This window comes from Megalobrama amblycephala, linkage group LG13 (genome assembly GCF_018812025.1).
Source record: "Megalobrama amblycephala isolate DHTTF-2021 linkage group LG13, ASM1881202v1, whole genome shotgun sequence".
Lineage (NCBI taxonomy): Eukaryota > Metazoa > Chordata > Actinopteri > Cypriniformes > Xenocyprididae > Megalobrama > Megalobrama amblycephala.
In genome coordinates, this window is record NC_063056.1 from 24,634,973 (window position 1) to 24,651,073 (window position 16,101).

The 16,101-nt window shown below is 36.9% G+C and overlaps 1 protein-coding gene across 2 annotated transcripts; it reads right to left on the bottom strand.

Moving 5' to 3' along the window:
• Positions 1-347: 347 nt before the first annotated feature.
• On the bottom strand, positions 348-15,358 carry eva1ba (eva-1 homolog Ba (C. elegans)). Of its 2 annotated transcripts, none has more exons than XM_048154052.1 (4): positions 15,061-15,358; positions 4,635-4,712; positions 1,589-1,672; positions 348-1,483 (listed from the first exon to the last, which is right to left on the bottom strand). In XM_048154052.1, the coding sequence occupies exons 3-4, from the start codon at positions 1,653-1,655 to the stop codon at positions 1,050-1,052; spliced, it is 501 nt and encodes a 166-aa protein (XP_048010009.1). In that variant the 5' UTR covers positions 1,656-1,672; positions 4,635-4,712; positions 15,061-15,358; the 3' UTR covers positions 348-1,049. The 2 variants fall into 2 exon arrangements, with proteins under 2 accessions (XP_048010009.1, XP_048010008.1); XM_048154051.1 differs by having other exon boundaries at positions 1,589-1,675; positions 15,061-15,356.
• Positions 15,359-16,101: the final 743 nt, after the last annotated feature.

Here is a 16,101-nt window from a genome sequence, read left to right on the forward strand (position 1 = left end):
TTTTCAATCTCGAAAAGCCAAGCCAATGTTGATTCTTGTTTTATTACAAGCACTGTCGCATTATCTTTTTGCCAGTAGACACTCCTCTGTTCTGCATTTTTTTTTTATGGTTGATTTCCCGGAGGTCCGAGATTTAGCATGATCTGAGCCAACCTTTCTAGCTCATTGTGACAACCAACCTTAACCTATGCCACACCCACACCATGGATGCATCAAAGTAGCTTGAGCAGCTTTTCTCTATTTGTGTCATACTCTATAACGAGACACACACAGGTATATACACAATTCCTCGCAAAAACCATCCCTTCAGGTCTAAATATAAACACTTATAATAAGTCAAAAATACATTTTAGAAGGATTGATTTATTGATTGATTGTATTGATTTTGAACAAAAAACAGAACATAGTATACCTTTAACAATGTAATATTTAGCAAATGTCAAAGCAAATATCCAGTTTTCATATGGCACATTATGTTGTGATGCCTATTTCACTCTGTAGCATTTAAAACTAATGATTGTTTTTAAGTGTTTTATTTTTAATTTATTTAGACAAAATTGTATAAATCATGAAAATATCGTCTCATCAATGTTGAATTTTAATATCTGTGCATCCCTAGTTATATTGCCATGTGGCTTTATAACCTGTGAGGTAATGCTTGATGTGACTTGCATGTTGTCATGACCCCATTACATTTTTTTTTAATTACAAAAATAGCAGAAAACAAACAATAAATGACATGGTGCAAAAGTGCATTTGCTTTCTGTGAGCATCTAATTATCACCTACAATTCACAAATACTTTTTAAAACATCAACTCAGACGCCAAAATGACTCTTCAATAAGCACCACGACTTGGGGACAGATAGCAACTTGGCCAGTCCAAATGTTGCATACAGAACAGCTGTACCCAAGGTCTGTAGGATTACAATAACATCAGTCCAACATATAAAAAAAAGTAATGGAAACAGCGTCCATTAACAGTCTTTCAAAGTACTGCACTCAACCAATGAAATGGCTTAAGTTTATATCCAGGAGTCTAACGCTCCTTTAGTAGTAGTGCACTCTTCCAATAGTGCCCGTCCCTGTTCCCAGGATATCCGGCTGTCCGTTCCTCCAGATTTCTCTTATGATCCTTTCCCTTTCCTCCAATCGCTGTGCCCGCTCCAGCTCCTCAGCTGAGGTGAACACATTCCTGCTTAGAGTCCCATCCGGCGTGATGAGGTGGTTGCTCATGGGAATCTCTGTGGTGCTGTGCCGGACGGAGGACTCCAGGCCTCCTGTATCTTCCTCCTCCTCATCATCGTCGCTCTCCTCGTCTTCCTCCTCCTCACTGTAGTCTTTCAACTGTTTTTTCTCTGGCGTGGAGGGCGCCGTAGTGGTACGAGGTTTGCAGGAAATCCGGATGACCAGGAGGCAGAGAGTGAGCACCAGGCCAAAACAGACGCCGATGACGAAGTAAAGGCCGAAACTCTCTGGATTTGCTGGATAGAGGTGGAAGCAAGTCTGGTTTAGTAATTGGAGCATCTCCGTATTAGTTTGCTGTTGAGTTGCATATTAAAAATATAAAACATGGGAAAAGCACTGACCTTTAATGTGAGCATAAGCAGCAATAGTGTTGCTCAAGAAATCCATCTCCTTCCTTTTCACATTCATCCTGGCTGCTTCCAAACCTACTGGATAAAAAACAATGTAGAATAATATTGTTAGACGTGCTTGCTATTCTGGGGTGCATTTCCCATACAACAACGTAACTCGCAACTTCACTACCATAGTAGGCTACGATGCATCACGACTAGCCAGTCACGACTGTTTCCAGAAACCGTATACTGTCACAAACCTGTCGTTCAGCCACTTTGGTGAATGATGTCATGCAGGTGGTGGAGTAAAAACTTCTTTAAATGAATCCATTTGAGATCGAATTATTGCTAGATTTCTTTGCTATATATTACTGACATGGCATCTGAGGACTAATTCTCATTTTTCTCAGTTATTTTGCTTTATTTCCATATACAATCATAGGCTTGTTCTTATGCACTAGAGCATGTACATACATTTTGCACTTCAAAAACGGTGCTTAAAATCTCTTGACAAACTAAAATATGTAAATGACAGCATATATAACACATAAAACAAGAAACTATGCTTCTAACCACAGCTCAAGAGCTGTCATTCCAACCACACAAGTTTGCGATGCAGTTTGCAAATGTTCATTTGGCTATGGTTCGTTCGACTATGGTTTCGGGAAACACCAAATCATTGAACTACGTTACTAACGACGGAACTTGCGATGTTAGTTGGCTAATGATGCTTTTGGGAAACGGACCCCTGGGTGTTTTCTGACTGTCCCAAGTCAAAACACTACAAAGAATTATTTTTGTAATCAGTATTGGTTGTTTCGGTGTGTTTATATATATATACAGTACAGTCCAAAAGTTTGGAACCTCTAAGATTTTTAATGTTTTTAAAAGAAGTTTCGTCTGCTCACCAAGGCTACATTTATTTAATTAAAAATACAGTAAAAAAACTGTAATATTGTGAAATATTATTACAATTTAAAATAACTGTTTTCTATTTGAATATATTTCACAAAGTAATTTATTCCTGTGATGGCAAAGCTGAATTTTCAGCATCATTACTCCAGTCTTCAGTGTCACATGATCCTTCAGAAATCATTCTAATATGCTGATCTGCTGCTCAAGAAACATTTAATGTGTACAATTGTACAAAATATTTGTGTACAATATTTTTTTTCAGGATTATTTGATGAATAGAAAGTTCAAAAGAACAGTGTTTATCTGAAATCTAATTTTTTGTAACATTATAAATGTCTTTACTGCCACTTTTGATTGAAAAAAGTATTAATTTCTTTAATTTCTTTTCAAAAAAATAAAAATAAAAATTCTTACTGACCCCAAACTTTTGAACAGTAGTGTATAATGCTACAGAAGCTTTGTATTTCAGATAAATGCTGTTCTTTTGAACTTTCTATTCATCAAGGAATCCTGAAAAAAAAAAAAGTACACAACTGTTTTCAACATTGAAAATAATCATCAATTTTTATTGAGCAGCAAATCAGCATATTAGAATGATTTCTGAAGGATCATGTGACACTGAAGACTGGAGTAACGATGCTGAAAATTCAGCTTTGCATCACAGGAATAAATTACTTGTCAAATATATTTAAATAGTACACAGTTATTTTAAATTGTAATAATATTTCACAATATTACTGTTTTTTACTGTATTTTTAATTAAATAAATGTAGCCTTGGTGAGCAGATGAAACTTCTTTTAAAAACATTAAAAATCTTAGTGGTTCCAAACTTTTGGACTGTACTGTATATATATATATATATATATATATATATATATATATATATACAAAAAAGAGACAAGACATTAAAAAAATTTGTTCCGATTTTTTTTTTTATATAGGTAAAATTAGCTGTAAATATTCATATTATAAAATTGCAGTAAGTTTTCAAAAAAAAAAAAAGAGAGAGAGAATAAATTCAGAAAACAAAATTCAAAATGAATTTCAGACCAAACCAAAACTAGGCCAAAGGTCAAGCTTCTGTGTTCCAAAAGTAAAAGTATCTGAATAGTCAAACTGAGCATTTTATCCAATCACATAGCTACTACAATTTTCTGGCACTATGAAACATACGAGTTATTATATATATATATATATATATATATATATATATATATATATATATACAGTCAGTAAAAATGTCTAAACATCTTTAAAGTCTACAGTCCATCCCTGTGAGCCCCTTTTGTGAGTTTGAAAGGCCATTATTGCCAGCAGCTAGTGGGGCCCTTTTCCTTCTCCATTTAATGGAGAGTAGCCAGTAGCCAGACTCTTTTGTATCTGAATAAAGGACATGACACAATTCACTTCCCTGATGACGTCCATCCGAGTGCATCTGTAGCCTTTTCCTTTCATGCAGTGTATGTGTCCGTAGTGTATTTCCTCTCTGATTCTTTTCCTTTCTAACTGTGAACTCCCAAGGAAGACTCATTTTCCAAGGGTCAACAAATACAGCCCCACCCTCACGTACAGTATGAGGGCAATAGTTTAAGGAGGTTATATTTACAACCCCAAACAAACATATCCTCCCTATGACAGTTCTGCGCCTGGTTCCCATCTCAATCAATCCTGCGTAGCAGGCGCCACAGAAAACGCAAAGACCTGGGGTCTTGTGCGCCTACCGGATCTTACCACACTTCCTGTGCCCCTTCTGCTCCTTTTTTTTTTTTTTTTTTTTTTTATCCACTACAGTCATACAGAACTTCCTGCTGACTTTGGCTTTTCTCACTCACTATTGTTCTTTGTCTGTGACATCATTGCTGTACACATGCTGTTTCAGTATGCACACTCAGATTTAAATGCACTTATATAACTAAGAATTACTTTTTAACAGTTTGGTCTTAAGAAGATTAAAGGACGATAAAGCATGGCATATGATAGCTTTGTATGATGAACAAACCATATTAAAGTTGTTGTTCATTGAAAATGTTGATATCTTTGAAACACTTTTGTTTTTGTTCCACAAAAGAAAGTCATACAGGGAATGACAATAATTTTCATACAAAATAGATAGAACTGGCTTAAAAAGAAATGCACTACCATATAAAGCAGTCAGTTCCTCTTCATGGTGCACTGTTGTTTCAGATGGATCAAGCTTCTCACACTGGTTCTGCCCGTCTATACAATGACAAAAGAAAACACACACACACACACACACACACAGAGATGCACACACACACACACAGATATCAGACCATATCACATCTAAAATCACTGAGGCTTTTGCAATGCAAACAAATGACAGGCGAAAGATTGCACTGTGCACGCAGGAGGTCAGCTTGAGATCGAACAGCCTAAAACAGATTCACATTGTGCATGATGAATGAGTCAAACCTAGCAGGAGTGAATTGAGTTAGAAAAATATATCATAATGTAAACTGCCTGAACAGAAGCATCATGAATAACGTTTCGATATTAATCTCTGTGTTCATTCTCGACAGCTTTCTTTATACTCTACAAAGTACTAGCCTAAATTATTTAGTTTATGCTACTTATAAAGCTGTTTCTAAACATTTAGCCCAAGCTTTGAAATATTTCATAGGCAGATGCTGTGAAAAATTTGCAAAGCAGGAGGTTTCTTTCAGAGGGAAAGTCTGAGTTGGTTTAGTAAAGCCCCTTTTGTTTGCAGTGCCGATTTGGATCTTGCTGACTCTTAGAAGCTCTTAACGCGTAGAAACCATAACCAGTAGAATTAAGATAAAAAATGTGCACATTATATACAACTGTATAAAAATAAATAAAATCTGTATTTAGAAAAGTATTCTGTGTGGCATAAACACCCCAAGGATAATGATGTAGAAATTTTACCCTTCGCTTACAGTCGTGTCTAAGTGGAATCTAATGGCAGCCGGAGACATGTTTAAAGACTATCTAAACACCCATTAACCTGATGTGTTGTTTTGTTTGTGTTTTGTTTTTCCCCTGAGGAGGAAATTATTTGCAGGCCTCTTGCCCTGCAATCCTGTCACTCCAACATCAGCGGTTTTCTTTCTTTGACCTCATGTTCTGCTCCAAAACAGATGTTGCATTTAAACTTGACAAAGCAAAGGGGAAAATACCAATGTATGTTCTGACATCTGGGGACATTAATAAGGCTCAGGAAACATTTATTGGTTTAAGCGAACTATAGAAACACGGTTGAAGTGAAAATGTGCAGTTGTTCTTTTATGAGGTCTTTCTACCTGATCTGACCCTTAAAAATAACTGTTGGTGAAGCCCCATGTAGTCAGGTTCCTTGAGTCTCATTAAATAATATTTTGACTTGGATAAAACCTGTTATTTTATATAGTACCATAAAGTACAACAGTTCAAAAGTTTGTGGTCGGTAAGATGTTTCTTATGCTCACCAAGGCTATTTATTTGATTTATTTTGATATAGATATATTCCTGTGACGTCAAAGCTGAATTTTCAGAATCATTACTCCAGTCTTGAGTGTCTTTACTGTCACTTTTGATCAATTTAATGCATCCTTGCTGGATAAAAGTATTATATGCTTTGTTTTAAAGGGGTCATGACCTGAGAAATCAAATTCGCCTTGATCTTTGACATGTAAGAGGTCTTTGTACCATTAAAACATCCTGCAAGTTTCATAGCCTCCTCGTTACAAACAAAGCATTTATTTAATCAAGCTCCAAAAACAGCTTGTTTTGATATTGAGTGACCTGTGACATCACACGGGCAAAGACATTTGCATATGCTTCCAGAGCAAGACATCGACCAATAGTTATACATCATCGCACCACAGGCCCCGCCCACTGGCATTTGTCTCGTCAATAGGAAGGAACGACCGCAGCTTCATCACAACCCGTAAGTAAAAGATTTCATAATGCTCTGTTTGTAAATTACAGTTTTATATGGATATTTTTTCTTCAAAACACTTGCTCGTGTGCAATAGTGAGTGGCCATTGATACTGTTTTCTATGCAGTTACGTTAGCCAAACATAAGAGTCTTAAAGGAGCTGCCCACTTAAAACAGATATTGAGAGGGTCAGAATGGTTGAAAATAATTGTTTTTCCGCATATGTATTTGTTTGTTTGTTTGTTTGTTTGTTGTATGTGCAAAAAAATTATTAACATTATAAGTGAACCTCAAGGAACATTTTTTTGTTAAATATCCATGAGCCCTGCACATGACATGCAAGAAAAAAAATGAAATCGTGCGCACGATTTAGTAAATCGAAATAGTAAATCGTGTGCACGAATTCCAGATAAAGCAACCATGCATTATTATTTAAAAACTAATTTTCAGCACTTCACTTAATAGTTGATTTAATAAAGAAAGTGCAAATGAATGCCAATACAAACACTGCCTATATGAAAAATTCTCATTTTAAACTAGACGTTGTTCGTTTAAAGAAATGGGAAAGATGGAGGAAGTCCAGACACTGTCATATCTGGAGATAATTCTAGTCTTTTCCACAATAAGAGGACCACAATAGCATTTCCTTCCCCTGGATCAGTCTCCATCCGACAGGAAAAAATTGTGATCTAGTGCAAATACCTAAACAACACCCCCTGATTTGTTTTTCTGTTTTTCACATTAAGTTGTCTGTCCAAATAAAGAGTGTTAGTGGATGATTTGTGGGGGACAAAGTGACAGGACAAAGAGCGAGTCCTCTTTCTGCTAATCGTTGAACAGAAGCTTCAGTCTTGACCATGAGGGAAACATCAGCCGTAAACAACCTGACTGAATGACTCCCTCATTGTAAAGCACTCAAAAATATCATCACAAAGCATGAATGGAATTTACTCCATGACATTAAGGGCTATAACTGAATCCTCCAATATCAAAAGAAAAACATCGCTTGAGCAGCCAGTGCAGCCTTTTCCTTCATATGACACACCGCCAGCCAAAACAAGCAGATGGATATTTTTGATACTTAGAAATGTTCTTTCAGCCACTGGAATTTCCTGGCATAGTGGTTGAACCGCTTGTGGCCTTCTTGGCAAAGGGCTTGGTGACTGATACAGAACTTTAAATCTAAATTTAATTGTATTTCTTTGTCTCGCTAAACTATTCCCAAACTGTGGACAGCCTAAAGGAGGGAATGTCAATATACAAATACTCTTAATGATTATTTTATGCTGTCAGCCTCAGTAGAAAACAACTTTATCTTGACTGGAATTGCTTCAAGGAGCGTCTGTGCTTTTAAAATGAAAAGTTCACTCCAAAAAGAAGAAAATGGTTTCCTCTTATCCCATAAACAGCTATGTTGGAAAAAGGAGTGAGGGGGGTCTAATGTGTCCCTGAAAGGACATTTGAAACTTTGAAACATTGCTTTTATCATCATTTTTGCGCTTGGCAGAACGCTACAACCCCAACATCCTCATAATCTTGAATTTTTCCATAAACAACCATCCAAAAGTGTTGTAGAAATGCTGACTGTTCAATCTCTCAGTCAGCATGAAGCCCCTCGGGTCTCATTTTCTCCCATCAGCCAGATTCACCTGAACACCAACCATTTCCAGAATTGTCTCAACAAATCAAAGATAGCAGCTCAGTGTAACTTCCAAAACCTTAGAGATTATGGTAACTATCCAACCAGTAAACTTGGACACATTTCTACCGGCTGTGTGGCCTGTTAAACTGCTCAGGAGAGTGGCATGGTAAAAGCATTCGCTATGTGAAATAGCTTGAGCTCCTTTACAGGCTTGGATCTCACCGTCACATTTCCAAAACAGTGTAATAGAGTGTCTTTCTTTCTTGTTTCTCTTGACAGAGAATCTAGCAGATTAAACTGTGTAACTCATTTGGACTGTGTTTCCTGCCAGTAGCTCCTACCGAGGGGGATATTTAATTTGGAGCCAAGTCAGACATGTGGTTGCCATCAGATTCTTGACCCCTGCATCAAATGTGGAATTGACCCTACAGACACATGCCAGCCGAGAAAGAGGAGACTAAATGAACACCACACAAGCTCCTATGTTGAATTTCCTCAAGTGCTCAAATCTCTTCACAAACCTCACTGTATAGTGGTCATTTTTTCCTCATTAAAAAGTTTTACCTCTCTAGACTAATAGTTCTTCTAATAAATAGGCGGAAAAAAGCACACTCCAGTCACATCATTAGCCAAATATAATACATACACTACTGTTCAAAAATGTGGGGTCAAAAAGTTTTTGTTTTTTTTAAGAAATGAATACTTTTATTCAACAAGGATGCAAACCGGCAGCATTATAATGCTACAAAAGATTTCTATTTCAAATAAATGCTGTTCTTTTGAACTTTGTTCATCAAAGAACCCTGAAAAAAAATTATCACTGTCTCCACAAAAATATTAAGCAGCTTTACAAATGTTTCTTGAGCTTCAGATCAGTATATTATAATAATTATACAGTGGGTACGGAAAGTATTCAGACCCCCTTAAATTTTTCACTCTTTGTTATATTGCAGCCATTTGCTAAAATCATTTAAGTTCATTTTTTTCCTCATTAATGTACACACAGCACCCCATATTGACAGAAAAACACAGAATTGTTGACATTTTTGCAGATTTATTAAAAAAGAAAAACTGAAATATCACATGGTCCTACGTATTCAGACCCTTTGCTCAGTTTTTAGTAGAAGCACCCTTTTGATCTAATACAGCCATGAGTCTTTTTGGGAAAGATGCAACAAGTTTTTCACACCTGGATTTGGGGATCCTCTGCCATTCCTCCTTGCAGATCCTCTCCAGTTCTGTCAGGTTGGATGGTAAACGTTGGTGGACAGCCATTTTTAGGTCTCTCCAGAGATGCTCAATTGGGTTTAAGTCAGGGCTCTGGCTGGGCCATTCAAGAACAGTCACAGAGTTGTTGTGATGCCACTCCTTCGTTATTTTAGCTGTGTGCTTAGGGTCATTGTCTTGTTGGAAGGTAAACCTTTGGCCCAGTCTGAGGTTCTGAGCACTCTGGAGAAGGTTTTCGTCCAGGATATCCCTGTACTTGGCCGCATTCATCTTTCCCTCGATTGCAACCAGTCGTCCTGTCCCTGCAGCTGAAAAACACCCCCACAGCATGATGCTGCCACCACCATGCTTCACTGTTGGGACTGTATTGGACAGGTGATGGGCAGTGCCTGGTTTTCTCCACACATACCGCTTAGAATTAAGGCCAAAAAGTTCTATCTTGGTCTCATCAGACCAGAGAATCTTATTTCTCACCATCTTGGGCAAACTCCATGCGGGCTTTCATGTGTCTTGCACTGAGGAGAGGCTTCCGTCGGGCCACTCTGCCATAAAGCCCCGACTGGTGGAGGGCTGCAGTGATGGTTGACTTTCTACAACTTTCTCCCATCTCCCGACTGCATCTCTGGAGCTCAGCCACAGTGATCTTTGGGTTCTTCTTTACCTCTCTCACCAAGGCTCTTCTCCCCCGATAGCTCAGTTTGGCCGGACGGCCAGCTCTAGGAAGGGTTCTGGTCATCCCAAACGTCTTCCATTTAAGGATTATGGAGGCCACTGTGCTCTTAGGAACCTTAAGTGCAGCAGAATTTTTTTGTAACCTTGTCCAGATCTGTGCCTTGCCACAATTCTGTCTCTGAGCTCTTCAGGCAGTTCCTTTGACCTCATGATTCTCATTTGCTCTGACATGCACTGTGAGCTGTAAGGTCTTATATAGACAGGTGTGTGGCTTTCCTAATCAAGTCCAATCAGTATAATCAAACACAGCTGGACTCAAAAGAAGGTGTAGAACCATCTCAAGGATGATCAGAAGAAATGGACAGCACCTGAGTAAAATATATGAGTGTCACAGCAAAGGGTCTGAATACTTAGGTCCATGTGATATTTCAGTTTTTCTTTTTTAATAAATCTGCAAAAATGTCAACAATTCTGTTTTTCTGTCAATATGGGGTGCTGTGCATATGTACATTAATGAGGAAAAAAATGGCTGCAATATAACAAAGAGTGAAAAATTTAAGGGGGTCTGAATACTTTCCATACCCACTGTATATGAGACCAGTAGTATAGTACTATAAATAAATTAATTAAACAAACTGTATTATAGCATAGAGTGGGGCAGACATGTTCTGAGATCACATGACCAGCTCAATACTAGTATAAAAAAGTTTGTGAGGTTCTTTTTTCAGATAACAACCAAAAAGAACCAAAATGTAAAGTAATAATGAATTAATTTCAAGGCTAATGAATTTAGCTTAAGGCTAATATTTACACAAGATGCAATTTTATGACATGGCAGTGCCATTACAACACTTAAAAATTGTATAGCCTACATAATATTCCAAAGTACTTTCTCATCACCAGTACTGTACTGTACTATACACACAGTATGTGAATTGGAACGCAGTCCAAAGCTTCAATAATGCAGCTAAAAGTCAAAAGTCCCTTCGTCAGATCATTTTCATGTTGGATGTTTGATACCATTCAATGATCTTAATATAACAGAGGGAATTATTTGCCAGCCTGTGGTGTCAGTGGGGGTTTTATGGCTGAACGCTGTGCTCTTGGGTGTTAATGTGGACCAGATGTGTGTGTCAATGGAGCCAAAGATCCTCAATAGTTTTCTATGCAAATGCAGAGTAGAAAAACACTTCTTTTAATAATGTGTGTTTCATATACCCTGACCTTCTGCCTCTATCCACCTCAACAGGGTCAAAACACTTAATATGGAAATTGAGAATTGTTGTGTGAGAACACAACACAATCTCTACCCTTTCCTTAAACCCTAAAATAAAAGAAATTAAGACTTGTTTTAGTTTTAAAACCCTAAGGAGACCTATTATGAAAATGGCAGCGAGAGTTATTTGGATTTAATTAATCACGTGCATCTGCAGCCTTTTTTTCTGCTTGCTTGGGTTCAGTGTGAAAGCACAGAAAGTGTGTGGGTGATGGGCCGATTAACCCTCAGGTGATCCCAGTTCCAAAGCTCCACAAATAGTGCAATGATCTCATCTGCAGATCGATCTGAGCCCGGAGGCCTTTGCAGATCCCCAGAAACATGCTGGATCTATTACGCAGGCCCTCTGATTACTGTACGACACAAAACATGTGGTCCATCTTTCCCATGGGTGGGTGGGCATTGTTAACCCCATCCTGCCCATAGAGATTTACCAAAGCATCTAAGGCATTGATATGTACTAAAAGTTTTGAAGAGCTGAATTAATGATGTTAAACTTTATGCACACCTATGTTAAGTCTCATTTCAGTGGCTTTATTAATTCGCTTTAGCTGTATTATTGCTGCATAAAATGAGATTGACACTCACAGCGTGTTTGTAAATCAAGCCAATGGCATTAACTGAACAAATGCATACCACTCAGATGAAATTATGTGCTATATTATCTGGGATTTGCTGTTTTATTTGGATTTGGTTATTTATTCTCTCAATCAAAATCCACAAGCTCATAAAAACAGAGATGGGGGAGAGAAAGAATGTTTGGGAGGTGTTTAAAAGCACAGACTGACATAGTCATTAAACATTTCAAACCCTCAGAGCAAAAGGAGTTTCAGTGTAAATATTCCTCTGAATCAATCAAACTCAGATAAGGCATAGTGGAGCCCTTCCCTATTCTGTCTTTAGATCAGAGATGACACATTTGAGGGCTATGTGTGTAGAAATTACTTTATAAATGAAAATTTTGTTCACTTCAGTGCATCCGAGACCAATTCAGACTGCAAATATGCATATGAATGCCATTGACGATTGTGGCCAAATTACATTGACATCAAATCACAACACAATCTCTCAGTGCCATATTTGATTTAAGAGTGGAAGGGAAGATAATAGTGAATATAAAAATAACAAATGTTATTGTGATGTGATGGTACATTTTGGTCTGCTCCTCTCAGCTTAAGTCTTAAGAAGGCTTGCGATAATATAATATAATATAATATAATATAATATAATATAATATAATATAATATAATATATATATAATATAATATAATATAATATAATATAATATAACATAATGGGTTGAGTAGGACAAACTTAGTTCAGTCAAAATAAATTTTATGAGTATTTAGCACTTTCTTTTTCTTTCAAGTTCACAAAACTGATATATTTTAAGTAAACTGAACTGTTTCATTGTTTTGAGTTTTATGAACTTATTTCTTTTAATTTAGACGAACTTAAGTTTAACTGAAACTGGCTGGGATTTCTATTTCCCAGCATGCTTTGCCCATGGCACTCAAAAGGAAGAGTAAATGCTAAAATTAAGTGTTATATAATGTTTTTCCGCAAGATTAATGTTAAGTGAGAGATTTAGTAGTGATTAATGTTTTGTTATGCTAATTTAGAAGAGTTTCTGTTAATAGAGTCTTTCGCACCGGAGGAACATTTTTATTGTTCCTAGAACTATTGGCTGAAGTACGCGGATTTTGCCGTGTTCGCACCGCAGGAACTACGAATGATTTTAGTTCTAGGAACTCCTGCTGGGGGGGAACTAAGCTCCTACTTCAGACCCAGACAGCAACATAGTGTGGGCCAGATCTGGCCCACATCTGGTAGATGTGGATTACACACAGACCAGATGCGGGCCGGATCTGGGCCGACACTATGTTGCTGTCAGGGGAGTAGGGCCTAAACCAGCACTATAGGAACTATCAGTGACGTGAGTGTATATTGATTGGAACGCTTGTCAAACACCGGCACCCAGCATTTTTAATAAGCCATGTAAACATATTTACTTCATGAACATGGAAAACAGTGATAACGGCATTTACCTGTTGTCATTTGCATATGTAATATTGAAAGTTGTCATTGGAGATTTCATTTCTTCGTCTTTACAAAATCCATGACACACAACAAACACAGCTTCGATCACAGCATCCTCCATCCACCGTTTTTTAGCGTTTGTAAATGTCGCCCTTAAAGACACCATTGTCAGGTGCTTTAGAGTTCCTATTCCTGGTGCGAATGCAACCAGGAACATGGCCCTAACTGAGTTCTAACTGAGTTAGGTTTTTGGATTATGAATTAGTGTACTCAAACATTTAAAAGTTAAGAACAATTAAAATATATGAGTACAAAATAAAAATCTGCCAGTTCTGCTTACTTAAACTTTGAATTTCTTAACTTAAAAATTGAAGCAACTGATTGCCTCAAATATTTTGAGTTTTGCCAATTTATTCGGGTTTACAGTCAGTCTATCTTTCCATCTCAGAAATGCGGATACAACAAGACATACAAATGCAGTTAGAGTAGAGACTAACCTCTGACCTGCCTCCAAATCTATAGACCGTTAACTCAAGAAGATAAGATGGCTCACTGAACAACAGTAGAGAGAGTTTGCGGAGGAGAGCAGATGCTCAGAGCAGGGCTGAACGGATTTGAACACAAGTCAGCCATTTCTAAACAAAAAGCAGCTGCGAGTTTTGCACATCTCTCTATCGGGATATAAATCAAAGTAACATCGCATGCCAAAACAAACAGACTTTAACAATCAGCTGTTCAGAGGTGTGAGACTTTGAATAGATTTTCATGTCAAAGGTATATTTAAATGGTTTATTTTATAACTCAAAAGGTGTGGCATGCAAACACAGGGGCTTTTAACTACTCACTTGGCTCTTGTACAGGAAACCCCTTTATGTTTGAAGAAACACATCAGCCATGCATGAAGTACTCACCTCAACTGCCTGGTCACGTTACATTATTATTGACCTTCCCGCAGATAAGCACACAATGAGCCTGGGTGTTTATTTTTATAATGATAAAACATTAACCAATTTACAGCTGCAGCTCTAGCCCTAACGTAACTCAATTAAGGATGTTTCTGTCTAGGACTTGAACTCTCATGCAGGGAAACATCCATAGACAAACACACACTGTTGATGAGTGCAAAATCTAAAATAACTTCCATCTGTACAGATGACATCTCTGACTGGAGGATTCATAAATCATAACCTTACAGGACATGATTCATGAGCATATGAGTCAACAAATTCATACAGATGTGATGTGTGCTGGAGTTCTTTATTTACAACACTCAGCATCACAATCATACAAATGTTCATGTAAAATAAAGAAAGTAAGAAACAAACAAATGAATAATAATATGCAAATTTAGTTAAAAAATAATTATCTTTGTTTTGTTTTTCAGAGAAAAAAAGTCCAAATATATATATATATAAAATTTCTGTGCATAATATTTCTTAAAAAGCAAAATTGCTTCCAATATAAAACAGAATAATTTATTTTATTTTATTTTATTTTTTTACTGTTTATGCTTAACACATTAATAACAATAAAAAATAAACTCAATTTAAGGCATGTTTTCTAAAATAGAAATTTGAAGTATTTTGCTTCTCAAGTAAATATATCTTGTTTTAAGGATGTTTACATATTTTTGCTGAAAACAAGACTAAAATGATGATTCAATTTTATTTTTATTTATTTATTTATTTTTTGCAGTGAAGAACATCAGAGAACAATTTCTCATCTGTCTTCGTACAGTGCAACAGGTTTACAAAAGTTATGCCAAGTAATAATCACTAAATATGTTATGCTGAAAAGTCAGAAACTCACCACATAAAAATCTTAAAGTTGTTCTCCTACAGCATCACACACTTTATCAGACTTCTTGGGAAGTTTAGTCCAGAGCTGATGGCATCAATACGTTACACAGCCCGAACTGAGAAGAGCCTTCACAGTCCTGTCCAATGACCGCTAAGTAGTATGTGCGTTTGCCTCAGGTTGAGTTTGCATTACAAGCTGCCGTGTGTTCGCTCCCTTTCAGCCGTTCGCTACGAGCAGCAGGAAAAGCTGTCACACAGTCCTCACACGCAGAAGAGAGAAAGACATGGAAAGAGAGTGAGAGAGGGAGAGGGAGGAAAAGGGAAAAAAAAGATGTCCAGCCTTAAATGGGCAGGGTTTGGGGAAGAAAAAAAAGGAGGGAGAAAGGGTCTTTCCCCTGTTGTTAAGGAAACAGCCATGAAAAGCCAACTCTAGACCAATTAACTAAGATTTTCCACACTGAATAAAACATGACAGAACAGAAGAATGAAAGAGCCTTTGAGAGAATCGCTGACTGAACTGAGGGAGTGTTTGCTTCAGTGTTGGGGAAGTTACTTTGAATCTGTAGCCTGCCAAGCTACAAGCTAATCATAACTGAAAACAGTTCACAGTACAGAACTACATTGAATCTACTGTTTAGAAAAAGTGTCACTTTCACTTAAAAAAAACATAACACCAAAATCTAAACTTAGTGTGTTACTTTATGTTTTACTAATTGGTTTGGTTTTAAACATTTGGATTAATACATTGCTATGGTATGTAGCAAAACATAAGAGTGAGTAAAAGCCCGTCTAGGAGCAATGAGCATGTAGCTCAAACTAATAAATAACTATTAAATGAGATAAGAAAATCGGATCAAAGATAACATGTTTATGATATATACACTACCGTTCAAAAGTTTGGGGTCAGCAGAATATGAATAGTTGAAAATGAATAGTTTTATGTAGCAAGGACACATTAAAATGACCAAAAGTGACAGTAAAAACATTTATAATGTTACAAAAGATTTTATTTAAAAAAAATGATTTATATTAATCAAAGGATCCTTAAAAA

What these genes read in the sequence shown, in the direction of transcription:
- eva1ba (XM_048154052.1), bottom strand. Translation starts at nt 1,655, where the DNA reads ATGAATGTGAAAAGGAAGGAGATGGATTTCTTGAGCAACACTATTGCT. An exon ending in TGCTTATGCTCACATTAAAG is followed by an intron (nt 1,484 to 1,588) that starts GTCAGTGCTTTT and finishes ACCTCTATCCAG; the next exon opens with CAAATCCAGAGAGTTTCGGC.